This window comes from Calypte anna, chromosome 2, assembly GCF_003957555.1.
Source record: "Calypte anna isolate BGI_N300 chromosome 2, bCalAnn1_v1.p, whole genome shotgun sequence".
In the NCBI taxonomy this organism is placed as follows: Eukaryota; Metazoa; Chordata; class Aves; order Apodiformes; family Trochilidae; genus Calypte; species Calypte anna.
Window position 1 is genome coordinate 97,941,066 of NC_044245.1, and position 27,220 is coordinate 97,968,285.

General features: G+C 36.7%; 1 protein-coding gene across 1 annotated transcript in view; it reads right to left on the bottom strand.

Moving 5' to 3' along the window:
• The window catches only part of LOC103539092 (centrosomal protein of 192 kDa), a 78,749-nt gene that overhangs the window by 16,156 nt on the left and 35,373 nt on the right, over positions 1 to 27,220 (bottom strand). Inside the window, exons 28-47 of the mRNA XM_030444673.1 lie at positions 27,037 to 27,163; positions 25,545 to 25,707; positions 23,195 to 24,065; positions 21,282 to 21,430; positions 20,391 to 20,621; positions 18,820 to 18,945; positions 17,760 to 17,903; positions 17,491 to 17,554; positions 16,761 to 16,900; positions 16,547 to 16,639; positions 13,668 to 13,783; positions 12,009 to 12,176; positions 10,157 to 10,247; positions 9,370 to 9,546; positions 8,683 to 8,943; positions 8,343 to 8,458; positions 6,027 to 6,136; positions 3,592 to 3,733; positions 1,159 to 1,331; positions 693 to 816 (exon numbers count right to left, since the gene is read on the bottom strand). Of these exons, the coding sequence (XP_030300533.1) occupies positions 693 to 816; positions 1,159 to 1,331; positions 3,592 to 3,733; positions 6,027 to 6,136; positions 8,343 to 8,458; positions 8,683 to 8,943; positions 9,370 to 9,546; positions 10,157 to 10,247; positions 12,009 to 12,176; positions 13,668 to 13,783; positions 16,547 to 16,639; positions 16,761 to 16,900; positions 17,491 to 17,554; positions 17,760 to 17,903; positions 18,820 to 18,945; positions 20,391 to 20,621; positions 21,282 to 21,430; positions 23,195 to 24,065; positions 25,545 to 25,707; positions 27,037 to 27,163 (3,586 nt within the window). The remainder of the gene's footprint in view (positions 1 to 692; positions 817 to 1,158; positions 1,332 to 3,591; positions 3,734 to 6,026; positions 6,137 to 8,342; positions 8,459 to 8,682; positions 8,944 to 9,369; positions 9,547 to 10,156; positions 10,248 to 12,008; positions 12,177 to 13,667; positions 13,784 to 16,546; positions 16,640 to 16,760; positions 16,901 to 17,490; positions 17,555 to 17,759; positions 17,904 to 18,819; positions 18,946 to 20,390; positions 20,622 to 21,281; positions 21,431 to 23,194; positions 24,066 to 25,544; positions 25,708 to 27,036; positions 27,164 to 27,220) is intronic.

Sequence of the window (27,220 nt, forward strand, 5' to 3'; positions counted from 1 at the left end):
AGTGATACTATGACTACTGTTCTAAAATACTGCTAATTGAGACACATGTGACTCAACACTAGCATGTAATTCTTTTCATACCAAGTGGTCCTGAGAAAACAAAGGCTAAATGGCAAACCCCACTTTTGTTAGGAAACAAAAAACAAAACAAAACAAAAAATTAAGTTCTGATAAATATCAACACGTTTGCAAAAGGAAACACTAAGTTGCCAAAAAAGCAGCATTCTTGGAAAACCCTTACTTTGGGATCTGTTTGTTTGTTGGGGGAGAGAGGGAGGAAGGAGTCCTTTTTGGTTTTAAACCTAGAGGTCACTCTATAAAAATCTACTACAAAAGGAGATTTTCACAACTTTGGCTTTGTTCACCATCCAGCTCATGGAAAACTATGCACTGATAATATTATTTCCAGGCACAGAAAATGCCTGGCCTCCAGGTAACTTTGTCAGTAGCAGAACAACATGCCCTCTATAAAGACCTAAAAAGATAAGGTCCAAAACCAAAAAAAAAACCATAAGGTTCGAAAAGATAAAAGCTGAATTTTCACATACCTGACTAAAGCACTCTAAAGAGTGTAGTCTAAAGAAACTAAAATACAACTCCTGAAAACTAAAATTCCTAAATTAACTTAATTCCTAAACTAACAAAGTATCTCCAAAATCCCATATTTTCATATAAAAAGAAAAGCAACTTACTCTGGTTCAATAATTCCATGTTGTGGGGTTATAGTAAGGCAATGAGCTGGCCACAAAAGCTCAAATCTCAACATCCTAATAGAATTGTTGAAAATATGCACATGTTCAGGGTCTGCATTTTCACCTGTAATATAAGAATAGCTATAAAAAGTTAAAATGTGCAAAAATTCACAGGAGTTCCCAAGATTCAGAGATGCAGCACTTAAGATAGAGCATTTTCTGCCCTATTTTTACCTTCATAATGCTTTAAAGTCTTCACAGGTGTGCAATATATATATACACAACACACACCGGCCACTACCTCTGACATTTTAACCAAAACTGGTTTGTACCAAGTTTACTGTTTAGATCTAAAGCTACTGCAGCAAAATTATTGGCCAAGCCACATATACAAAGTAATTACTAACACAGTACACAGTATTTTAATACTAGAATGGTTATTTTACTAGCTTCAAAAAATACTTACTAATAGAAGGACATGTCAAAGTCAAGTACTCAGGTTTAACAGCCCAAGACTCTTGAGCTTCTGATTGATTCTGAACCAGCTCATCAGTTTTTGCAGGTAATGGATGACTCTGAGGTCCTCTAACAGGAAGAACATCCAAAGTTGCATTCATATGTCTGACAGAGATCTCAGGTCTGAAAATAAGATTGGGTTAAGCAAAAGTAGTAAGAAAAATAACTTTTCAGTAACTATAATAAGCCTACTCAATACTTCTCAAACTTTAGTACTGAAATATAACATTCTTTACATGGGGTGTCAATTTAATTAAATTCTTCATTATTATTACAAAAAAAAAATTCAACAGCTTTATTGCTATTGCTTTATTTCTATTTTTTTTTCCACATAATATTGAGACATGGAAAGTATCATTCAGAACAGAGTGTACTAAAATAAACAATTATTTTCAGGTGATAAAATGCTTTCTCTATACATACTTTATTCATATTACAAGGGTACTGCAGAGAGAAATAAGACAATGCAAGTTGTGTTTCAAAGAATGCTGGAGGTCAGTAGGGAGATAACATAGTCCAACATTCCTGCTCAAGGCAAGGTTTCCTACAGCAGGTTACTCAGGGCACTGTCCATCCACGTTTTTAATTTTTCCACACATGAAGACTTTAGAGTCTCTCTGGGCAACTTGTTCTAGTGCCTAATAACCCTCACCAGAACATCAGATTGGGGTTTTTTTCTCAAGTTTAAATTAAGTGTTCTGCATTTATGTCTGTGTTCATTGCCTCTTGTCCTATCACTGGACACCACTGGAAAGACTCTTCCTCTTTGATACTTCCCTATCAAGTATTTCTACTTGATCCTCCCCCAACTTAAGTCTTCTCTGCTTGACACTAAACAAACCCAGATCTTCAGTCTCTCCACCCTTCATCATCTTCACGGCCTAGCATTTCACACCTTTGCTTTCAAAATATATGGCAAATAAGATCATATATAAAAGCTAGGAAGCTGTTACTTTAGGATTCCACTCATTTTCTTAATTTAAAAGCTTAACACAGAAGTTTGATTTTAAATACTGAAATAAAAGCAGAAATCAACAAGAAAAAAAAATACATAAATTTTGCTCCATAAAACATTGGATAAACGTAAAGCTCTTCACTGTATTTCTACTTCTACATTTAATGCTTCTGAGAATCCTGACTTGATTCAGAACAGCTGAACCAGTACCTGCGAGAATTCATCCATTATGAAAGCAATGGAACCAGGAAGGCAACTCATTCACACCATTTCCTTGACATGAAATTTCCTAACAGTCAGACAAGTACTAAACACTCTCAGATCAGAATTACAGTCTACTCAGAAACTGAGAGCTTTGTGATGCTTAGTCAGAGAGCACATTCAAAACTAGAAGAACTGATAAGGCTCCTGAATGGAAAAACAAACCAATGACAAGTGCTAAATTAGAGAAATGTCCTGCTAGCTGCTGCAGATACTCTTTTCCAGCCTTTATCTTAGCAATACCACTATACCTGACAAACACCTTGCTAGCCACAAATCTGTCAAGTATTCCAAAGTGTTCTGCATCTGGAGCTGAACACGTACAAGCAATTCCAAGAAAACAGCTCGAGATGTAGATGTTAAACACAACAGAACTAGCTAGGACCCTTTTGTCACCAATGCAACAGGATCTTGAAAATTAAAACCATGAAGTTTCAAGAAACAAGCTATGAAAATACATTCCTTTTAAAGTTAACTCATCTTTATTTTGATTTTACGCTACACTATCTTAATCAGTAGGACCTGTATAGGATTTGGATGTCTCTTTCCCTCTTCAGACCTCCTAACACTACAGCAGTCTGAATAACCAAAAGTGACAGGTCCATTTTAACAACGAGGTCTCTGCCAGCTCTGCAAGGAAATCCTCCTGGACCACTTCATTTGAGAGGATGATGGGGATGGTGGCAGCCTCACCACTGATCATTCTTCTGATGAGCACAGTACACACTACATTGAAAGACTGGCCTATGAGGTGAACAAGGAAAAGGCCATTAAACCTTCATAATATCTCCATTTCTATTCCAGGTGTCAAAAATTCATTACAAGGAATGAAGTTATAATTGCCCTATTAGGACTACAAGTTCACTTTGGAAGTGTCTATGGAAAAAATAAATAAATAAAACAGTTTCTTCACATGAAGGATAGGAGGTTGCAGATAAAGTGAACAGTGTCAATTAAGAGATTAGTTTAAAAAATATTGCAAAAATCTAAACAGACTTGGCAGAGAAAAACAGTTATAAAAGCCACCTAGGTATTATTCATTAGAGCCATTCTCTTCATAGAGCCAGCTCTTTCACTGTAGAACAAGTCAATTTTAATTACTGACATTAAAATGTTCAATGAAACGAGATGCGCTTCAGTTAGGAGTCAGCCTTACAGCTACATTACCTATCTGATTCCGAATGACGTCCAGGAGACTGCTGAAATTCATCCCGACCAAAATTGGAATTTCCAAGGACAAAAAGGGTAATCTTTTGCATATTTGCATAGAAAAGATGGATATCTTTTGGCCTCCGTTCGAAATCACATACTAAAAACGAGAGTAACAGAGCGATTTTAATACAAACAAATCTATAATACTCAAATTACACAACAGAAATTTGGCATATAGCCTTAGTTAATCCGTTTGCCAAGATATCCTATCCAAGATCATTCAAAAAGATTAGTTACTACAAGTTCAATTATCAGGCATAAATCAACATTTAAATGTAAACCTAAATGCACACCTTTAAATACAACCTTTATGCACATCTTATATACAAATCTGATTCTATGCCAAACTAAAGCTGTTCTATTTTTTTTACTCTGATACACAGACATTCTGAAGCCTTCAGAGAGAGACTGAATCTGAGTTACATTATTTTTCAATTACTCAGTCCATTCAACCTACCACTTCATTATTTAATTCATTATACCCATAAATGTTCAAAAGCTCAGGAATGTAAGAGTATGACTTAAAAATAAAACATTTCATCAAAATGTTTAAAAATCAGGTCAAAGTTTTCTCCTTTGTTTTGAGCCATTTCGTATTGTATAGATAGAATCAAGAAGTTAACACTTTTCACACAAGGTACATTTGATCCAGATATTTCATCCTTTGCTGCTGTCACAGTTTAATGCTGGCCTATCAAATATAAAAAATGGCTAGTTCATGATATCATTAAAATAAATGCCAAGACCACAATGCACACAATTCAGGACCCAAAAGTGTCAGATCTAATCACAGCATGCAAACAGCATGATCTTCAACAATCACAAGAGATAGAAAAAATTTTATACAAAGGCTTAGATCCTGTAAAACACAGAAGTACATAGATCATGAAAACATAGACGTATCATATGGTACCCAGAAAAGCCTAAGAAGTTCTTGTGAAGCATTTCAGAATTTCTTCCCTCTTTTTTAACCCGTATGCAGGTAAGATGCTAATATGCACTGCCAACTAAATTCATTTGGACAGCCCACATACAGAAGTTACAAAATGATTCAAACTACTTTAGAATAAGTTGCTAGATGTTAAATATTAGTAACTAAAGCATACTTAAGCAACTAGAAGCATATTAATCAGTACATAAAAGGTGACTCGTGTGGTAAACCTGTGTTTCAGAGTAGTTGAGCCTGGTAGCCTAGTAGAGGGCAATGCTGCTGTTGGTCCATCAAGCAGCAAGACTCAGGTGTGTCTTCCCAGTAAGCACTCACACAGAGAGCCACCCAGACAGACCAACCCAAACAGAAACACAGAGCACTCCAACAAACACAAACAGCACCATTGGACTCATCCTGTTCCCCCCTCCGGCTGATAAGGATAAAAGCTCATCAAGAAGATGCATGTATACAGCATCCCTCCAGCTGCTGGCCCTGGACTGTACCACATAGATGAATCAAATGAGCAGACTGGTGAAAAGCTGGCACAACATACATCCATAATTTCTTCATAGGTTTTTCAAATACCTCTAGATTAAGGCAATAATGAATGGAAACCAAAACATTCTAGGGATGCAACTTGAAATTAAAAGCAATCCTTGGAGCCAAGACAGTATACTCTTAGAGGTTTTTTTCAGAATCATCTCCATCTTCCATTTTAAAGCCCAAAAAGTAAAAAATCATTTAGATGTCAAAAAAATAACCTACTCTTCTTCACCTTAAAGGTAGCATCTTACAGAAAAGAAAAAAAAAGTGAACAGACTTCTTACAAGGAAATAATCAGACTAACATTTTTTCAGATGTAGTAGCCTTAGAATAGTAACATCTTTCCATACGTGCAAAGAACTAAAGAACTAACTTAAGAAACAGGGTTTGACAGTCAACTTGTTCAGGACAATAAAGAGACTGAACAATTTGAGAAAAGGGAAATTGGTTGTTGGGTTTTTTTGGGAGGAGTTAATGCCACTGTTATAGTATAGCACAGTCTTTTTAGTCTTTTTTAATAAATTCATTGCTATCACAAGAGTAGTAAAAAAAATAATTATTCATTTAGGAAGGGAAATCTGTTTTCATGTCAACAAAGCTATCTGCCTCTCGATTTTCAAATACACCTGTGTAAAAGAAACTGAATCGCAGTTATTAATAGCAAGGCGAATACTCTTCAAACAGAGCATTTCTAATGCTATAACTTTCCTAGATTGGAGTTTCATTTTTCTAGGAGAAAAGTATAATAAGTTGTTCAAAATAGGTACTGAATGAAAGAAACCAAGTTCCATCCAAATCAGTAACTTAGTTTCTACCTTTACCAAAAATCAAAAATAACTAGGATTCAAACCTAACAGCACGTATTTCCACCCAAACCCAAATATTACATTTTCCTTTTAACAAGACATAAGCTTACCTTCTGTCACAAGCTGCTCCCCTTGAAATTCTTCATCAAATACAGTATTTCTCAGGCAGCTGTCTTCTGGGATTATTTGTTTTACTATTTGAGGATTACACATCATAGATCTGTTAAAGGGATAAAAAAACAAGAGTCAATAAATTACACAAAGTATTGGGAACAACAATTTCAATACACTGATAAGATTGGTAAGAATTCAGCACAACTTTTGTTTCTCAAATACACCAAGCTCAAATCTGCAAACATTAGTTTAAAACTGCAATCTTCTCATAATCTTAAAATAATTAAAGAAATACCTGCTCTGTTGCTGCACAGTAAAAGGAACCACTGAAAGAAGTGCTCCCATGCACTTGTATTTCCAAGATACTTATTCTCTGCTGTCAGTCAAACCTGCTTAGATTTCTGCTATGTATATCAAGAATCAGTGTGATTTTTCCATCATCACAAGAAGCAGGGAATGCTATTTTTGTTGCGAGTGAAAGCCTTTTGAAGGGAAAAATGGCAAGGCAATGCCACAGTGGCAGCAGGTGTCAGCTAGGAGAAGGAACATGGAGCCAAGGAGCATGACCACGAACAGAACAGAAAGGAGGCACAGAGATATAAACAGGCCTGTGAAAAATCATAGACTAAATAGAATGGCTAAGGTTGGAAGGCACCATAAAGACCATCTGAGTTCCAGCTCCCCTGCACAGGCTGGGACACCTGCTACATCAAGTTGCTCAAAGCCCCATCCAGCCTGGCCTTGAACTTTTCCAGACAGGGAGCATCCACAGCCTCCCTGGGCAGAAGAAAAATACAGGTCAATGAGAGGAAAGCTAGCACATAAAGAGGGTCAGGGCCATGGAGGTAGAAAGATACCTCGAGCACTACTAACTGTCAGGTTTAAGCTACTTGACAGGATGCTGACTATGTTTATTTTTAAACCAAACAACTTGAGTCACAAGTCAGAATAGGCAGATTACTCATTTCACATTCCTGTCCCTAAGTCCCAGCTCCTGTTCTTGTTTCACTACAAAACTACACACCGGGGTTTGGTTCTCTTACAGTACTCAGTCATTTCAAGAAATAAGCATCTCTCTCAAATTTTCAAGGGAAACTTCAGAAAAGCTCCCACCAAGAAACAATCTAGTAGACCACCATGTTCAAGAACGAAATGTCATGCCTGCTGATTAGTAAGCAAATTATTTCACTTATGTACCAAAGTCCAGAGTCTGAATTTTAAAAAAAAAGTTTTCAACACTACCTATATAGGTGAATCAAGCTTCTCAATGGAGTTTTTGTTAAGTAGTAGACCAAAGCTTCCACCTAAATATTTCTGACCTTTAAGAAGGATTCAATGACAGTGAGCACTGACTCAGACAAAAGTTTATACAAAAAACAGTAACAAGCATCTTCTGAGATGTCTGAGATAAGCAAATTTTCTAATCTAGAAGGTCACAGATGCAGTTATTCCATTAGTCTTTTATTCAAAGTCATACAGATTCAGCTAGTTTTAATACTTTAATGGGATAAAAATAAATAAATGGCTTTGGTAAAGTTTCAGGTAATCACATTTAAAAATGAGTGAAATACTGCTATTCTGAAATTTTGCACTGAATGATTATCATCACAACAGCTCTGCCTATTCTTAGCATTTTGCATTATCACTATATACAGCACAAGTTTAAAGTGCCACTTATGCTATTAAAAGCAGAGTTTGCCATTTTTGTGCATTTGCGTTCTGCAAACTGAAATGCAGAATAACGTGGCCTCTACTGAAGTTCAATATGATATATTCTTAAAATTTCATCACCGTTACAAGCATGCAAGTGTTATTTCTCTCACATCCACATCTACTCAAACATTGCCTTCGTCAACAAAATTCAGCAAACCAAGATGCAAATCTTGTCAAAACCTTAGTACTGCAGAATTTACATACCACTCCTTCCATGAATCTTTTCTTTAAAAAGTAAAGCTACATACATATTAGAAAGACAGATACTAAGGCAGAACACAAACCTCTTCTGATACCAAAAAAACCAAAACACACCCAAAGATTTTGTCCCAAGACAGAAACATTCAAATTCAACAATGTAAACAGAAAATAAAAATCTTAACTAGAATTGTTCTATAGTATGCAAGAAACCCCACAAATAAGCCAACCCCCCACCAAGCAACCTACCACAGGAAAGACTTGCTAGATCACTTCAAATCATTTGTCTTTTGTTTTTTCTTGCTACTTTTGAACGCATGTTAAAACAATACTCATGATGGTATACACCTCTAGGTTTAAATTTTTAAACATATCTGTTAAAACAGCAAAGCACATCTTACCTACGATACTGCTGCCTAGAAATTTCATCTCCCCAGAAAAGACATAATGATGATATCACTGTGGTTTTTTTATGAAAGTTCTCCTCTTCCATTGGATTCCACATTACAGTAATCTCCTGATAAAACAGACACACTATACTCAGAAAAAAATTTTATTGTTGGTACTAACATTTAGAGTACGAGTCAACAAAATACTGCAATAGAAGTAAAACAGGATTTAACACGTGCAAGATTTTAATAAATAACTAATGCAACACACTCTCATTGATCACATTTATATTAATTACATTTTTAGGTTTCAAAATAATAAAACTTGCTCAGAATCAGGTATTATACTTACTTCATGTGTTCCTTCTCTTAGTACAAACTTCTCTGGAGATACCGTCATTACCTGAGGTTCCATAACAGTTTCTGTCCTTAGGTTTGCAAAGCACAGTGCTTTAACATAGGCAGCTCGAGAACCTGTATTTCTTACACAGAAAGTAGTTTTCCTTGATCTTCCAGGTAACATCCTCTCCAGTGTTACCATATAATTATCTAACAGACTAAGAACATTTTCCAAAATTATATTGCTTGTTCCTCCATATCCAGATAACGGTATCTAGGGGGACAGAAAAAAGAAACCACACAAAAGATATTTCAAGTTTAAAGAAAGGCTTAAAAAGTGAACTCAAGAGACTTTGCAAGAAATAAAAAGACCTAATTTTCAAGTTTTACTGCAAACTAATTTAAGGCCTACCTATAAAACTAGATAAATGTTTATTTTTTTACAGTTACAGGTTTAAAATCTTGGCATGCTTTTAACATATAAAAATCTTTCTTCACAAGGAGAAAAGTTCATACAAAATTGAGGCTAATGTTCAAACTAAAATGTAGTGCCCACACAATCTTTAACAAGTATATAGACATGCACAGTATATACCTTAAAAAATTTCAGTCAGTTTTCTGACTGAAACAGTTATTTAGCAGTAGATTTAAAATAATTACAAAAAATTAAACTTATTAGAAGTTAGGTTGGGATTCTTACACTAAACTTAAGTCCTGGCCGTGATTGAGGCCCCAGATGTTTGATTTCCAGCTTGGCAAAGCAGCAAGTTATTCGAGTGGGTCTAAATATCAAGTATATGTTAGTGTCTTCCTTGGGACGGATTCTGAGTTCCCAACTACTAGTTAAGCGTTCTTCTGATCCAAATATACTCTGAAGCTATAAACATGAAGACAGCAGAAGTGAGTGACTACAATAATAAAAACATAGTAATGATTTACTAGTAACACAGAATTAATTTATTCAAAACCTGAATTAACTCAGTTGGCAATGCCATATTTTTATGTCTGCAATGCTTAACATGCAACAGAAAAGAACAAGTCCGAGACTTTCTACTCCCACAACCACATCAGTTCTCTGTTTAGAGCACAGACACTTTTTGTTTTCAATCCATAATAAAGGCTGAACTTAACCAACACTGCATTAATTCCCTCTCAACTAAGATTTAAACCCAGAACCTGAATACCTGAGGACAAAAGGGGACAGCGATATACGCACACTATGTAACAAATCTCTAGGTATGGTAATTCCCCAAAATTCCAGTTTTTCTTTGTCCCTCGTGTATACCAAGTCCCTTGGAGTAAGGCCTGGAATCTTTCCAGCAAGAACAGCCACTGACTGCTGTTCTACACAGCTTAAAAAGCTGTCACATAGCCTGCTAGACATTGATATTTATAAAGAGAAAATCACTCAGGGCAAAGACCTTTCTATCACAACTGTATCCTGAGAGTTGTCATAAACACTAAAGAGAAATTTCTGTGATTGTTACCTGAAAACAGTCTTGATCCTGGCCTCTGATCAACAGTCTTAAATGCTGGGTTTCAGATGAAGAGTAATTTCTTAAAGTTAACTTCTGTTGGCTGAAATATATGAGGATTAGATATGTTGTACAGCACATGTAAATTAACTACATATGTGTATTCACAAAACAATGAAAATGGGATAGTCAATTTTTAAATTATTTTGTTTTAAAAATTTCCTATTGGACTACACTAGAAAGTTACTTCTGTATTCTCAAATTTGTAGAATTTACAATATTATACACACCAACCCTCATACAGCAAAACGACTTCAAAATACCTGTAAATACAACTTCTCTGAAGTTCAAGCGCTGTAGTTAACCACTTAAGCTCTTAAAGCAAGTGGTTGTGTCCATACAAAAATTCTTTAAAGAAACACTTTAAGACAGTTATAATTAGATTAGCCAGAGCCACTTAGTTATGCAGATAGACTTGTGAGTAGTCTGCCTCAGATTCACTGCCACAGCTGTAAAGAACTAAATTAATAACTTTTTGTGTACTTTTCAACAATGTAGTAACCCAAAAAGCTATGGCCACGAGGCAGCATCTGGTTGACCAAAAAGTAATTTTTTTTCCTCTCCAATATAACCTGGCATTGACGAGGCTTCTGATACTCAGATCCTTCCTTGACAGAGGAAGGAAACCTCTCCAGCAAGTAGAGTGAGTGTCTTTATCATCATAACATGTCAAAAAATAATAACAGAAGGATGTGACAAGCCGTACGAACTGGTAACAAGATAAAGGAAGAGGCAGGATCATGCACTTAGAATCAAAGCAGAGCATGGAGAGAAAAGTCTCTTCCCCAGTTTTCAATGGCAGATACTGTTTTGTATTCTGTTTGAATAAAAAAACTAAAAATCATTCCATCTTCCTAAAGCCAAAAGTCAACCAAAATTCATTTTCAGGAGGAACAGAAAATAACAAGGTAGCAGCATACAGGAAGAGAAAGTGATTCCCAAACACCAAAAACTACTGTGCTCAAAATACATCACCTTAACAAAGCAAAAAAGAAACTATATAGGCATCAGAATTAGTTCTTTGCTACAAACATGGATCATTTTTAAATAACCAGGGAACTTTTTGAACCAGACTGTTCAAAAAGGTCAGTATAAAACCAACAGTGGATTAGTGCCTAAAGTAATAGTACAAGTTCAGAGATATGCAAAACTTGCAGTCTTTACATACAAAAGAAGTATATCTAGACAATTATGAACAGTTTCAGTAAATCATGGAATATTGAAATTGTAAACTTGAAACTAAAAAAGTTCAGACAAGAACTAGTTTGAAGGATAATGTAATCATTATTAGGGAAGCCATGGATTCTCCATCACAATAGCTTTTAGCATTCAAATTAATTAATTCAAGAAAGTTAAATCTGTACTATTTGGATAGTCAAATTACAATATGAGACTGGATTCCTATAGTTTTAATGGATGAACTTAAGCATAGAGATTTATTTCTAACAAGAGGTAGCTGTAAAAAGAATAGAATATTTCCATCAACGTGCTTGGAAAATATGTTCTATTAAATTTTTACTTATATAATACATTAATCTTACAAAATCAGATACTACTCTAACAGTAACTAAAGAGTCTTCAAAAATACAAAAAGCTCAAAGAAGATCACTATTTGTTTCCAAAAATTTCTTGAGCAAAACCAACTTGTAATAAATTGCCTCTCTCAGTTTAGCCAAAAAATAATATAGTTTATCATCTGTGGATTATTAACGTGAACAGGAACATTAAGAAAGTTTTACTTTAAGTGTGATGTGAAATACTTAACATTATTTCCTATATGAACATCTGCCCAGCTTATACTTACACTGATGCTCCAAGTGTTACTCCCCCCCAGGCGATGTACTGCCTGTTGGAGAGAATGGGTGGGATGTCTGAACAGCCTGCAGCAGGTTTCTTTTCCTCAGACTCTGCCTCGCCTTTTATCACCACTTCATACTGAGGCCCAGATGGCAGCACAGATATTTTCAAAGTACTTTAAAAACAAAGAAATAAATGTAAATCTCAACACAGAACAAAATTAGATGATGAAAACCAAACAACTGGAAAAAAAAATAGGCCTTTTTAAATTACCCTCTTGATGGCAAAATACAAATACAATGAAAGACACTGAGGTGCTGGAGCATGTCCAAAGAAGGACAACAAAGCTGATGAAGGGTCTGGAGAACAGGTCTTATGAGGAACATTTGAGGGAACCTGGAGTCATTTAGTCTGGACAAAAGGAGGCTGAGGGGAGACCTTATTGCTGAAAGAAGGTTGCAGCAAGGCTATCGCTGGTCTCTCCCAAGTGAAAAGCAACAGAACAAGAGGAAATGGCCCCAATTTGTGCCAGAGAAGGTTCAGACTGGAAATTAGGAAAAGTTTTTTCACCAAAAGGGTTGTCAAACACTGGAACAGGCTGCCCAGAAAAAGTGCTTGTGTCACTGTCCCTGGAGGTATTTAAAAAATGTGATGCTTAGGGACATGGTTTAGTCATAGGCTCAGCAATGAGAGGCTAATGATTTGGCTTCATGACCTTAAAGGTATTCTCCAACCAAGCCAGTTCTCTGATTCTATATAGCTGAACTTTTATTTGATTATGGCAACCAAAATTAATACTTTTGATCCTGATCTATACTTGAGTTTTTCCATATGTAAAATAGAAATAACATTCCCTTGTCTCAGCACAGTGCTGAAGAGGGAAACAACTGAAGGGGCTGCTGAAATATTTAAAGCTTTGCTGTACTTGAGAAACAAGAACCATATAAAGGGCTTCAGGGACTTCATTTATTTACATTAGACAAATCTCAGGACATCTGTTGATCTAGCTAATAGAAAATATTAGCTACTCACAGAATGCTAGAGGTTGGAAGGGACCTCTGGAAATTGGCTAGTCCAACATTCACCTAGAGCAGGTTGCATAGGATGGCAGCCAGATGCATTTTGAATGTCTCCAGAGACTGAGACTCCACCACCTCCCTGGGCAGCCTGTTCCAGTGCTCTGTCACCCTCACAGTGAAGAAGTTCCTCCTCATATTCAAGTCTGTACTCATTGCATCTTGTCCTATTGCTGAGCACTACTGAAAAAAGGCTGAACCTATTCCCCTGACACCCATCCTTTAAGTATTTATAAGCATTGGTGAGATGTCCCCTCAGTATTTTCTCCATACTAAAAAAGACCCAAGTCCCTCAGCCTTTCCTCAGAGAGATGTTCTATTCCCCTAATCATCTTTGTGGCCCTTTGCTGTACCCACTCCAGCAGTCCCCTGTCCCTCTTGAACTGGTTCCTTACACTACATATAGCAAAAGAAGCAGGGAATCTATCGAACAGGTATGGAACTCTGGCAAAAAGCTATTTTCTAATGAGTGATGACTCATTAAAAGGACTAACAAAAACATTTAAAGTTTTCTTTGCAGGTAAATTTTTCAATTTGTTCATGACAAAAGTAGCTCTGCTTAAGACAAGCAGCATAGAGTCAGTTGTTACCTTTCCGTAGTCATAACATTTTTTGGAGAAAACAGGACAGTCACTTCTCGTTCTTCTCCAGGAAGAAGGAAAAGATCCGCAGGTTCAACAGCAAAGCAGCTGTCTTGATATGATGCCTGAAAGTGGTCAAGGGGAAAAGGGAGGGTTGGTTATTATTTTAAGGGAGTAGGCACCTCTACAACACTAATACAAGTTGGTTGTGCATCTGTTGTACATACAGCTCCAACAATTCAAATGCCCTGGCACCTTTTAGAATTTTCCCCATAATCCTGCACTTAACTCTTTACAAGAGTTGAACACTACAGTTAAAATACTTCCAGAAGAGGCATCTTAACACATCAGTTGTGTATAAAACACTGAAGGGGACTCAGAGATTTGAAAAGCTGAACATTAAGTAATACATGATAACAGTACACTGTTAGTGAAGTAACATCACCAGTCTCATAAGTGGTACCAATTATTGCTGGTATTAATCAGTATCGCATATCATCAAGTTATTGTGGCACTGGTGATTCTAGTCATGCATCATATTTCCATTACTTATGTTCCAAGAAATTTTGGTCTCAGAACCCTCAACTTTTTTTTTTTAATGTAAAAGACCGATTGCTCCTTCTCTTGACTTAGAAATGCTAATTTCAAAAAGACCAGGTTACCTCTCTGTATGGGACCATACTTTCCATTAATCTCAAGAGAATTAAAGTCAAGTAAAGAGATCATGTGTCTAAAAAGAACTTGCTTCGTATTTGAGTTGGCAAGATGTAGCTTAGTTAAAATACAAAAATGTCTCCCAATGCTAATATCTCTTTGTGCTCTAAATGGGCTTTACTCCACCTGCTAAATTACACTTGTGCAGCACAGACTTCACTACTTTTACATACATTAAACACTTGGTAAAATAAATGTTAAAAATCAAAAAGTGATTTGTTGAAACAAATATAACCAAAGCTGAGCAACAGAACTCCCACATGCTTTTTTCCAATAGCTAATTTCTTCATTATCTTTTATTCTCTTTATAGAATCATAAAATCATAGAATGGTTTGTGTTGAAAGGAACCTTTAAAGGTCATCCACTTCAACCTCCCTGCAGTGAGCAGGGACATCTTCAACTAAGCTCAAAGCTCCATCCAACTTGGCCTTAAATATTTCCCGGGATGGGGTTTCTACCACTTCTCTAGGCAACCTGTCCCAGTCTTCCACCATTGTCACCATGAAAAATTACTTCCTTATATCTAGTCTAAATCTATTCTCTTTCAGTTTAAAACCATTACCCTTTGTCTTATTGCAACTGGCCTTCTGAAAAAAGCTTCTCCTCATCTTAGTTGTAACTCCCCTTTAAGCACTAAAAGGCACTAAAAGCACTAAAGGGTGTCCCTAAGCTCTCTCTTCTCCAGGTTGAACAAACCCATCTCTCTCAGTCTGTCTTCTAGGAGAGGTGCTCCAGTCCTCAGATCATCTTCATGGCCCTTCTCTGGACTTGCTCCAACAGGTTCATGTCTTTCCTGTGCTGAGGATTCTAGGGCTGTATGCAGTACTCCAGGTGGAAGTCTCACCAGAGCAAAGGGGCAGAATCACCACCCTTGATCTGCTGGCCACACTTCTTTTGATGCAACACAGGATACAGTTGGCTTTCTGGGCTGAAAGCACACATTGCCAGCTTATGTCTATCCATCAGCACCCCCAAGTACCTTCCTGCAGGGCTGCTCTCAATCCCTTCATCCCCCAGCTGTACTGATACAGGGAAATGCCCTGACCTTGTACTTGGCCTTACTGAACATCATAAAATTCCCACGGGCACACTTTTCAAGCTTGTCCAGGTCTCTCTGGATAGCACTCTGCCCCTCCAGTGTGTCAACACTCATCTCAGCTTGGTGTTACCCCACAGATTTGCTGAGCTTGCACTCAATCCAACTGAGTTAATTGTTAAACAGTACTGGTCCCAACTCAGACCCCTGAGGGGCACCACTCCTTACTCATCTCCACCTGGATATTGAGCCACTGACCACTCCCCTCTAGATGCAACTATCCAACTCCTCATCCACCAAACAGTACACCATCAAATCAATCTTTCTCTAGTTTTAAGAGAAGGATATTATGGAGGACCATGCTTTCCTACTACTTCAAGAGCTCCAGGCTCATCCCTGTTAGATTTCAATGTGCTCTAGTGCAGCCAACACATCTCAGAGCAATGGGCTGAGGGCCCCTGCTGACACCCCATCCCTCTAACCTTGGCATGTCATCCCACACCTTGCCATAAGCAAGCTTGATGCTATCTCCCTACCCCTTCAAATCTCATTTAAAAGCTCTGTCAAATGACACCCACTATCTTGTGAGCAAAGAGTCTCTTCCTCCTTTGAGAAAGGTGAATCTCATTTTTCCAAGGGTACCATGCAGGCCATTAGCAAAAAACTCAAAACTGTGGTGGTGACACCAGCCATGTAGCCATGTATTAATAGACTGTGTTTGTGTCTTTCTTCCAAGGTTCCAAGGCTCAGCTCTAGCTTCAAATAAAATAATTGGCGGCCTACAAGAAAGCTGGTGAGGGACTTTTTAGGATGTCAGGTAGCAACAGGACATAGGGTAATGGATTCAAACTAGAGGAGGGTAGATTCAAATTAGATGTTAGGAAGAAGTTCTTCACTATGAGGGTGTTAAGACACTGGAACAGGTTTCCCAGAAAGGTGGCGGAAGGCCCATCCCTGGCCAGGCTGGACAGGGCTCTGAGCAACTGGATCTAGTGGGAGACATCCCTGACCATGGCAGGGGATGGAACTTGATCATCTTAAAGGTCCCTTCCGACCCTGAAAATTCTGTGATTTTATGATTAAATACAACGGTAACAGCACAGAACTTATGATTTCAAAAGGAAGAAACCAACCTACCTTAACTTTCAAATATACACTGATGTTTCCAGCATTTTTCAATGGCAGCTGCTGTTTGGCTGTTGAACCCACACTAGTATATAGACTTATTATCTGGAAAATTTAAAGAAGTGAGTATGTATATACATATATTGAATAAAACCAAACATTATAAAAGAAATAGGCTAGGAGAGGCAAGATATTATTAAAAAGCACTTTGTTAATACATGCAAACCTGCAAGTCCTTTGGAGCATGTATCCTTGCTGTTCCAACTCTTGCTCTGAGAGGAATACTTTTAATAACACTGCTGGGTCCTGGACTATCCACTTCAACATCAACTCTTGCCAAGAATTCATCTGCTGGACACAAGGAATCTGGGAACAATTGCATGAGTAACAAAATTAATCAAGTTTGCTAGCAGCAGAGGCCATTCCTTTATACACATCTCACTTCAGCTACTGTCCAGTCTTAACATATTAATGTGGTGATACTAACTCTCCCCATTAGGCTAGCAATACTTTCTTTTTTCTTTTAAATAGTCTCACAGGATCTTAAAATTTTTACCTTCCTGTCCCTAAGCAACTCTCCCTAAAGCAAACAAAAAAACATTTTAAAATACTAGTCAATATGTGTAATTATTTCCCATTTCAGAAGCCAAGAAAACCCCAAGGGTTCTTCAAATTTCTTATCTATTTTGCAACCACTGCAATGTTTCCTTAAGTGATGATTTAATTCTCTCAGCAAAAGAAGTAAAGCAAATTCCACAAAACTTCCAGTAGATAGCTGCTTTGTACATCTAGAAGATTAAGCCACCTCCTTCAGTTACTAAAACTGAATGAGATTCCCAAAATACTAGGACACAAACCAAAGAGAACATTTAATTTAAAATTTGCAGCCTGTTCCTGCAATTCTAATACATGCATACATTAAAAACCTAATTTTAGTTGAAATTAAATTGCTATACCTGAACAGGAAATTTGTTTCTTAGGTGCATGGAATATAACCCAAACCGTTAAAGCTTCAGGATCCTGTAAAAGAAATTGGTTGACTCATCTTACAGGGGGATTTACTGAAGAGGAAAAAAAAAACAAAACCAAAACACCCCACAAATAACAACAAAACTCTACTGCTCAAATAGGTTGACTCCCAAAAAATCATTACTGTCAACACAGATATTGAGAACTGCCATTTCAGACAGCAAGTAACAGAACCAGTCAACTACAAACTACTCACTTGCCCATCATAGCTTGCATGTATCACATGATTCACAACTGATGGGGCTGCTGCCTGGGAAGCTGCATCCATCTGAAGCGATTGTTCATGAGAAGGATTAACAGGTTCCTTGGAAAAAGTGAAACAAGGCCAAGCTACTGCACTCTGTCAAAGAAACAAAGTATTAGATCTCACCATCACTAAAAAAAAACACGCTGACAAAGCTGCAGAATACAAGGCAATTTCTGAATAATCAAAGTAGTCCGGAAAAAAGAAAAGATTAACCTAGTTTTAATTTGCATGCATTAGTCCAACAAACCCTCAAAAAAAGGTAGAAATCCTTCTGCATTTAAAGGCGACAAGCTAGAAGCTGTTAACCTTCAAGAAATTTGGCTGTTTGAAGACCAGACCTCACCAGTCACCAGGATGACCTGATCCACTCTCAACATAAGACCAATCCTTTCTTATCCCCCCACAACTGGCTATTCCCACAGCAGAAACAGCAGCCAGTCTGGACAAAACTCTTAAACCTACACTGCCACAGAAACACAGGGGAACAGACTGGAGCCTATAGTGGGGGCTACTACTGTCTAAAAGAAGACAAAGCAGAGAGAGCAGAGTCCTGCTCTTGCTCCTGCAGAAGAAGAAAAGAATATGTTAAACTTGCTATAAAGCAAGTCTGGCAGCTTGTTTGAACAGCAAGATGTTCCGCTTGAATGGTAGATTATGTCTCCATCTTCTTAGAGGCAGAAGGATTAGGCAAAACAACACTCTTATGTTATGCTGCTCTGTGCTCTCAAGTCAGGCTACACAGAGGCAGCAGTACATGGCTGGACTGCAAAAAAGTAAAGAAATAAAGAAACAAACAAACAAAAAACTCTGATCCACTAAGCAAAACTCTACACCTATCCCAGAAACATTTTTGTTACTACCATTATAGCTAAATCAGATTTCCACCTGCAAAAAAAACCCCAAAGAATTCTTGAGAATCTGACATCTAGTGTCCAGGCTGTTTATTAATGACATATATTTAGTACCACAAGAAGTTAACTTTGACATGCAGGAAGTTTACTGTACTTACAGCATTAATAATAAGTCTAATGGGAACAAAAGCATGGGTTTTGTTGATAACTTTTAGTGGAAGAGCCTTCCAACTGCCAGAAGTCAAGTCACCAAAATCCAGATAATCTCTTTTTCCTGTTTCCACCTGGTTTTAAGGCAAAGCAGAACTTATAAGGAAGGAAAAAACCCAAAACACACTACCATAGAAAAGCACCTGGAAAGTAAGGACATTTTTCAGCTATTTCATCCTCTTAATGCTACATCCACATACAAATACACACCTCTTACCAGAGGTGGGAGCCTCCTTTGATATCAAAGGGGGTTTGTTAGCTATCTCCCACATATTTTGCCTCAAACAATTAAGCCAATCTTAGTGAAATATTGATCCATACAAAGCCAGTAGACAACCAAATTTTGACTCACTGAAAATAAATTTTAACTGTGATTATTGCTAGCAAGTAGAAATGTCAGTTTTAGATAAAAAATAACACTAACAATTTAAAAGTCCAGAAAAATAACTAAGTAGCAGTTGATCTTTGTTAGAATAAAAACACTTAAGTGACCTGCAAAGTACAGCTTTTGTATGGTACTTCTTCAAATCTAAGGAATATAACAAGACATACAGATACAGCATAGGGTTTAATTTTAATACAAAGCAAGTTTGAATGAATTATACCATGATGAACACAGAGTGATGGATTTTGCCAAGCTTACATATAAAAAAATACATCCAAAATTAAAATAATTTATAAAAGCAGCATTAAAAAAACTATCCATTCATGTGTATTCAGCTAACATATCAGTTTAAAACATATACTTAGTCCAAAGTGGGTAAAGAGATCATGTTAAATGGAAAGAAAGTCAGCAGTACTAAGTGACTAAAAATTTAATTTTGATCAGCAATGTCAGACTATCACATAATTTGTTCAGTCTCCTCCAAAAGTATCATCAAGCTTCCTGAAGAAGCCACTGATTTCTACTTGCAACAAAGAACATTTCTGCCTGTCCACACTCTTAAATTTAGACTATATAAAGGCAGATATCATAATGTCACACTGTCTCTCCCATTTGGTTGTTATTCATTATAAGTAGTAAGATAAAGCATTTTATACATCCATTTACTTTTCAGTTCTAAATAGTCCAAAATAAAAAAATACTCTATTATCCAACCATAAATAATCTGAATAAAACAACAAACCAAGACAAAGCCTGCTTGATGTAAAAAACTAAAGAAAACCTTACAATCAGAAATAAGTGGGTTTTGTTACATTTTAATGCCCAGTAGCATCCATCATAGCAGATACTTACAAAGCATTAAATGAAATTTCATTTATTCTTTTAATAATGAAACAGCAGTAGCTTTCTTTTTCATATAGGTACAGAACACTTCATTTCCACCTACGTTCTTTTCCTTAACTAAAACATCCTAGATTGTTTATGAGTAGCTTATATAGCTTTTTCCTACATTCCATACGTAAGAAATCCCAAGGTTTTTTTAAGGAAGAACTTTGCATTCCTATTCCTTTCCAGTGTCATTCATAAAATTTCAGCAACAAAAAAAACCCAAAATCACAATAAGCAGCTACTTACCTCTAAAACAGGATTTTCAGCCACTGCTGTGAGAACCACCCTACTTGCCAAAGCTTCTGCCTGAATAATTGTCTCAGCATCTGCAGAAACTGGCCAGGATGAAACATTGAGAATACACTGAAAGATTCCCGAATGAGAAGGTAAAAACAGTATTTTCAGATCATTGGTAGAATAGGGTCCTACGATGGTTTTGTTCTTGAAAACCAGACATTGGTATTTCACAGGATCCATCTGAAAAACAAAACCTCTGTCACTTCAAGCAGGCCTCTTGCCAGAGGACAGCTTCTTTCAAAACACTACATTTATCTGGCACCATTGCTCAACACACATATTTTGTATACGTCTTTGCTCCATATTAATTATTACAACTTCATGTCCCTCTTTCATCTCACTCAACTGTAGGCATTTACTCTTAATCTAAAGAGCTAGATACATCAGCCTGAAAGTTGCTGGGGTTTCTTCCCAGCATCGAGTGAAAGATTAACTTATGGATTATATTATTTATTATATTTGGAAGTGAACTAATAAGTAAACCCAATTTTAGAGAAAGAACAGCAACAAAATACTTATTGCCAATTCTTTTTGGTGCTTTCCACCATCAGAAATGTGAGGAAGGGGTATGGTGGAAGGGTAATGGAAAGGTCAGCTGATGGAGGTCACCAACGTGCTTCTAGCACAAGTGACCAACTGCAAAATCTGGCATTTACCTCCCTGTGCCTACTCACTGGACTAAGTCAGGTAGCCAGGTAGAAAGAGGGCAGCATTGCTTTTGTGCATATTAGCTGTAAAATGGGGAGAATTTACAAATCTGTACAGAGGACTTAAATTTACACATGACAACAGATAAGCATTGCAGCATTATTTATATAATTTTATTTAAAAAACCCTTACCTTTACCCCATTAATTGAAACACTGAGTATTCCAATGCTGACTTGTAACCACCGTCCAGTTGGATTAAAAATGTTAAGAACTGCCTGTGATGCAATTCCCACACAACAGGCATTAGGAATCTTCAATTCTTCAGGCACTTTTACACGTCCTTTTGGAAAATAAAATGCCCACATTTTATTCCAGGTACCCAGAAAGAAATTGTCACTCAAGCTGACAATTTTATAAACTCCTTTGACACATACTTCACTATGGCAAGGCAATGTTTGAATCCTCCAATTTTCATATTTTCCACAAGAACTCAAAAATTCAATCACTTGTTTCTAATATGCATTTCACTTGCTTCAGAAGTAAGGTTTTTTAGGTTTTACTTACTTACGTAGAACTTAGAGTTCTACTGTCATGAAGAAAAATACTTATGGAAATAGCACATCCCTTGCAGACACTAACCCACAAAGTGTACATATACATCTTAAATAAAATAGTTAGTGATCATAAGTTAATCTGTACTAGCCCAATTCAGAAAATGTGAACACCAGTATTACATCTTTTGAACATATACATCAACCAAAAGGAAATTTATTTTTTAATCAGAATGTAACCATTACCTAAAAAGGCATTCAGGCATTTTTTGCCACAGAAAATACCAAGTAGGTTTTTGCTGTAGAAGTGCAGTCACCAAAAGTTATCACCAAATCAGAAACAAATCCTGCTTCTACTATTTTACTTCCAGGTCTTTTTCTAAAATATTCAAAGCAACTCTTTCAGAGGAATTGCCACATTATAATGACAACTCAAAACTTAAATGGAGGTAAGAATTTGCTGGGGATCCATCTTCATTACATCCAGAAACCCACTAGTGGGTACCCATGTCAAATTTCAATTCTCAGAGACAACCACCTGAATCAGTTTCAGTCACTTGAGCAACAAGCTTTATTTTAAAGCCATGCACTCTTGTTCCCCTCCTGAAAAGAACATTTCCTGCAGGTATGAAGGTGAAAACCAACTAAGACTACCATCCCTAGAAGTTAAGTTAAAAAAACTCAGGTCAGCCAAAAGTGAAATTTACCCAAGAAATACCATAGGCCTATCTAGTATATCTAAACCCTAAAAATTACATATATTAAAATAGGCAAAAAGCAAAATTGACCAGTGCATTTTAACATAGTAAAAGACAAAACCATCTACAAACTGTCACAAAGTCAAACCTGCAACTCCACTACATTGCCATTTCATACAAAAGAACTAGCCAGAAAAAAGTATAGCAAAATCAACTAAAGAAAACATAGCTTAAAAGAAGTCTTTAAAATGACACACTGATTTGTAGTGCTTAGGTTTAGAGACAAGTCAAAGCACACAGAAATACCAGAAAGCACAGAAGGCACCTGGGAGCTTGTCCTTCTCCTTCCTAGCCAGAAAACAGCATAAGCCCTCCACTTTCAATCTTTGGAGTTTTTGGCTTCACTGATTGCTGATACCAAGTTAGGTTAGAGACAAATATGTCATTTACTTTAAAGATAAAATACAACTCAATGTCCAGAGCATGACTTTTCTTGCCTGGCATGAACTGCATCTAAGATTTGTCTTCCTCTTAAAAACAAAAAACAAACAAAATGAAACAAACTAACAAACAAAACAAAACAAAAAAACCCACAAAACTACTGAATGTTGAAGAATGCCACAATTCTTCAACAGTACAACAAATTTCTTTCAAGACCATTGCAGGGACTGTAACGATAGATACTGAATTCAAAGAATCTCATTATATAAGAAAAAATAGTACTACAATTTTTTAAATGACAAAGTGTGCATGAAGAGTCATTTTGGTTACTTTTAGTAATCAACTTAATTGTATTTATTCTAATATTAACATCACTATCGTTCTTGCGCACAGCTGTATTTTAAACACACTCACCAATACAAGGTGACTTTGATAACTCCCACTCTTTTCTATCCGCTGCAACAGATTGTCCAGTACAAGATTTCATATTTAAGATATTCTTGTTCCAGAAAGCAGATTGTTGATTACAAAGCAAAGTTGTCCCCAAAGGACCAGGACCAGTATTTAGACCCAAAGGAATTCCAACCGTAAGTGGATTCTCAGTATGTCCTGCTGGGATACCAGGACAAGGGAGTCCTGCTGGAAGACCAAAACCTGCAGAATTGCAGTCATGAAACTGAGACAAAACTACATTTCCAGTAGATGGTATATTTCCCAGACGCTGTTGTGCAAATGGAGTTGCAAGAGTATGTCCTGTAAGCAATGTAGGAACAGAAGAAATTGCTTGACTCACAGAGGTAGCGACATGGGGCTTGAAGCTTGGAATAGGAACATATGGTTCATCTGATGGGTTTTGATTGAATGGCATATATGTGTTTAATCCAGGATATATGGGTAATCCTTGTCTCTGTACTCTGTTTGTTTGATCCTGCCATACCTCTTGTGCATCAACATTAAGAGAAAGTGGCTGGAAGATGCATTTACTTGGTAAAGCTGGTTTAGCATGGTCTAGCTCTTTAGCATTTGCTGCTACATTTGAAGCAACAGATGCAAGCTGCTTTTCACTCTTTGGCACACTTTCTTCGGACAGTTCTTGACTCAGTACATCATCAAGTTTTGTTTTAAGATCTGCAAGTTCATTTTCTTCCAATTTCTGGTCAATACTAAGCAGTGCATTTCTATTCCTTTGACATGAGTGGTCTTTTAGATTTTCATTTGGATGTTCCTGTGAAGGAGTTGGGCTGGCTCGAATTATCGTTGTGCTTAGTTCACTAGTATTTTCACTCTAGTAAACAAACAACATGCAGTATTACAAATTTTAGAAAAACATAAGGTTCATAGAACAAGATAGATCTTAATACCAGTACTGCCATCCAATACAAATAATCAAGTTTGCCAAGTCTTGTCTGAAGACTTTGGCAACATCTGTAGCTCCTCACCTATAAAAAGAAAACATGACTTCAACCTGTTTGCTGTCTAAAGCCACATTCTAGATAGGTGTAGCTGGGATGAAGCTAGTTTTCTTCACAGTATCCCATATGGTGCTGAAATTGGAGATCTGTGACCAAAACAATGTTGATAACACACCAACATTTTAGCTATTGCTGAGCAGTGCTCACATAGCATCAAGGCTGCCTCCATTTCATATTCTGGCTCTCCAGATAGTAGGCTGAGGGTCAGCAAGAGATAAAGAGGGGACATTATCAGTACAGCTGACCCCAACAGACAAAATCCATGCCATGTAATACCACATTCAGCAACAAAACTGTGGGACAGTTTTACAGAAGTAACCACCAGCTGGGGTGAACACATCACAGTAGGCATTAAATTCAGCTTTGATAACTAACCGTGTTGAGTTAGAGTTCCTAGTAAAAGACTAAGGGCCCACAAGCAGTAAGTTACAGTAACATCACAGCTGACAGACTTTTTTCTGTTGTTCTCAAAAAAAAAAAACCAACACCACAACCAAACCAAAAAAACAAACCCAAAAGCCACACCACACAAAAAAGCCCACAAAAAAAAAAAACAACATCTCAACAGAACACTAAAGACATAATTGCCATCTTTTTAAGAAAAAAAAATTTAAAATGGGTGGCCCTGAACAAAATAACTCATCAAAACCTGTTAGTTTGAGATGCATGAAAATGGACTGATTCAAATACCCCTATTATGCACTCACACAAAGAAACCATTCAAGCCCAAAGGCCTTCCATTTTGGCAGGTATGTCTAGTGCAGGTGGAATGAGTGCACTGTGAGTTCTCACAGTCTTGAGATGTTCGTACTAGGAGATGTAACCCAAAGAAAAGAAGTCATAAGTATGCATACACACAAATGCATTTCAAGACATCTCTTATTGGGTCAACTTTCAAGACCACAAGAAAGGCTATGAGATTTAGAAAATCATAGCTTTAGTCCTGAAAGAAGTGAAAGCTAAAATATGTATTTATAAAAATTTCTAAAAAACACAAAAACAAAAAAATTTAAAAACCCAACCCCCCCCCCCCCAAAAAAAAACCCCACAAAAACCAAACAAGCAAACAAAAAAAACCCACAAAAAAACACGCAAAAGCATTCCAAGGACAGAGTGAATTAATAAGCAAGATGCAAAATACATTTCCCTATGTACAGCATGTTCTAAACTGTTCTGAAACCTTTATGGCTTTTCTAACTTATTTTGACCATTTAAGGGTTTGGTTTGGGCACAAGGGGGTTTTTTTGTTTTAAAGAAAAGGAATGCACATTTAGAGGTCAAGATTTCCTTACCAAGGATGTCTCTGGATTATATATCACAGCTGTGTTCTTAAGGGTATTTTCAGATGCAGAGACATATGTTAATCTGCTCATGCTAAGACTTGAGTAAATTGACTGAGGTAGTACACTCTCCTTGCAGGAAGACTCCTCAAAATATGATGTGCAATCATCAGACCTGAAAAACAAATTCAGTGTATGTCAGTATTAGAATATATTTCTAATGCTGTCCCACAAGAAGATCAATGCTATAAATTAGCTATACTATTCTTTATTGTGCTATAATTGAATATAAATCCATAAGTCAAAGATAAGAGTTCCACATCTGAACTCAAATGCTAAGATCACAGAAACAGGTCACCTTACTAAAAGAAAAAAGGTGAATCAATATAGTTGTATATATACAAGAATGTCAAATGAAATCATTTACATCCCAGCCATCACACATTGGTATTTCCTATTGACTGCCAAGTTTCATTTCACACACCTGAAAACATGAAATCTTCATCACTTTCTCAAATAAGAAGCAGTAACACGAAAACAAAATGACTGACAGCTGTAACTGGAAATCCTGAAATCTATACAACACGCTTGCACAAATACTACTGCACATTTTAACTTCTGGGAAACAATAGAGAGACTGCGACTCTAGTATCATGTTTAACACCCTAACTGTAGTCAGCTACACAACAGGGAACTTTCAAGTTAACACAAAGAAATCAGTTGCCTCTTTTTATGGGAAAGTACATAGCCACTGGCTACTGGCCATCTTTATATGTTGAACACCACACAATTAACTTAATTGCAATCTTACAGCTTACAAAATACTTATTGTTATGGGAGTTAATTTTAAAAATGTCCTTCCAGTTGTTAAAAAAGTCTTAAATCTAAAATCATATTTGTGGTTTCAAACTATAAAGTAGTCAAAAGCAATACAAATATTTCCAAACATTCTTTCTCACAATAAGCAGCAATTTGAATCACAGAATCAAACTAAGTGTAATACTTACATTTAAATAAAACTACACCTTCACTAGTCTATACAATGCCAGTCTTTGCCACCATATAATTAACACCCACCCAAAGAAGCTTTATTTATAATATATTAATTACACTAGAACAACAGTTTTAAAATACAGGATTTTATAGCTCTATCAACACAAACTTTTATGCATCTAAGATCTCTGACTAGCTAACAGGCTGATGATTTATATTACAAGACACTATTTTGCATGTTCTTGCATTACAGAGCAATCTTGATCAGAAACAGGAATATTCCCATTGAGCTCCTACCTCTTCATCCCAGTTACGGACATAAAGCTGCTTCAGACTGCAACCCCATACACATCACAAAGCTAACAGAAAGCTCAGTCTAAGAATGAAGTCTTAGCCTATTAAAGATAGTCTATATAATGAGGTCAAGGACAACATTCAAACTAAAACTTGATCCCTCAAAAAAACCTTGTGAAGCATTAATAATTCATATAACCTGCCCAAAGAAATTTACCCAGAAACTGCTGTTCCAGAAGTATCACTAGGAGAAGAGTGAATTAGTGGTTCAGTTGAGGGTCTGAAGCTATACAGCTCATCCTCTAGAGGCTGCAAGTCACATTCAGGTACAACGGGTTTATGCTCTGGAAAATAAATAGAATAAACAGTGTAGGGAACAAACCTACTTTCAAAAAAAGTCT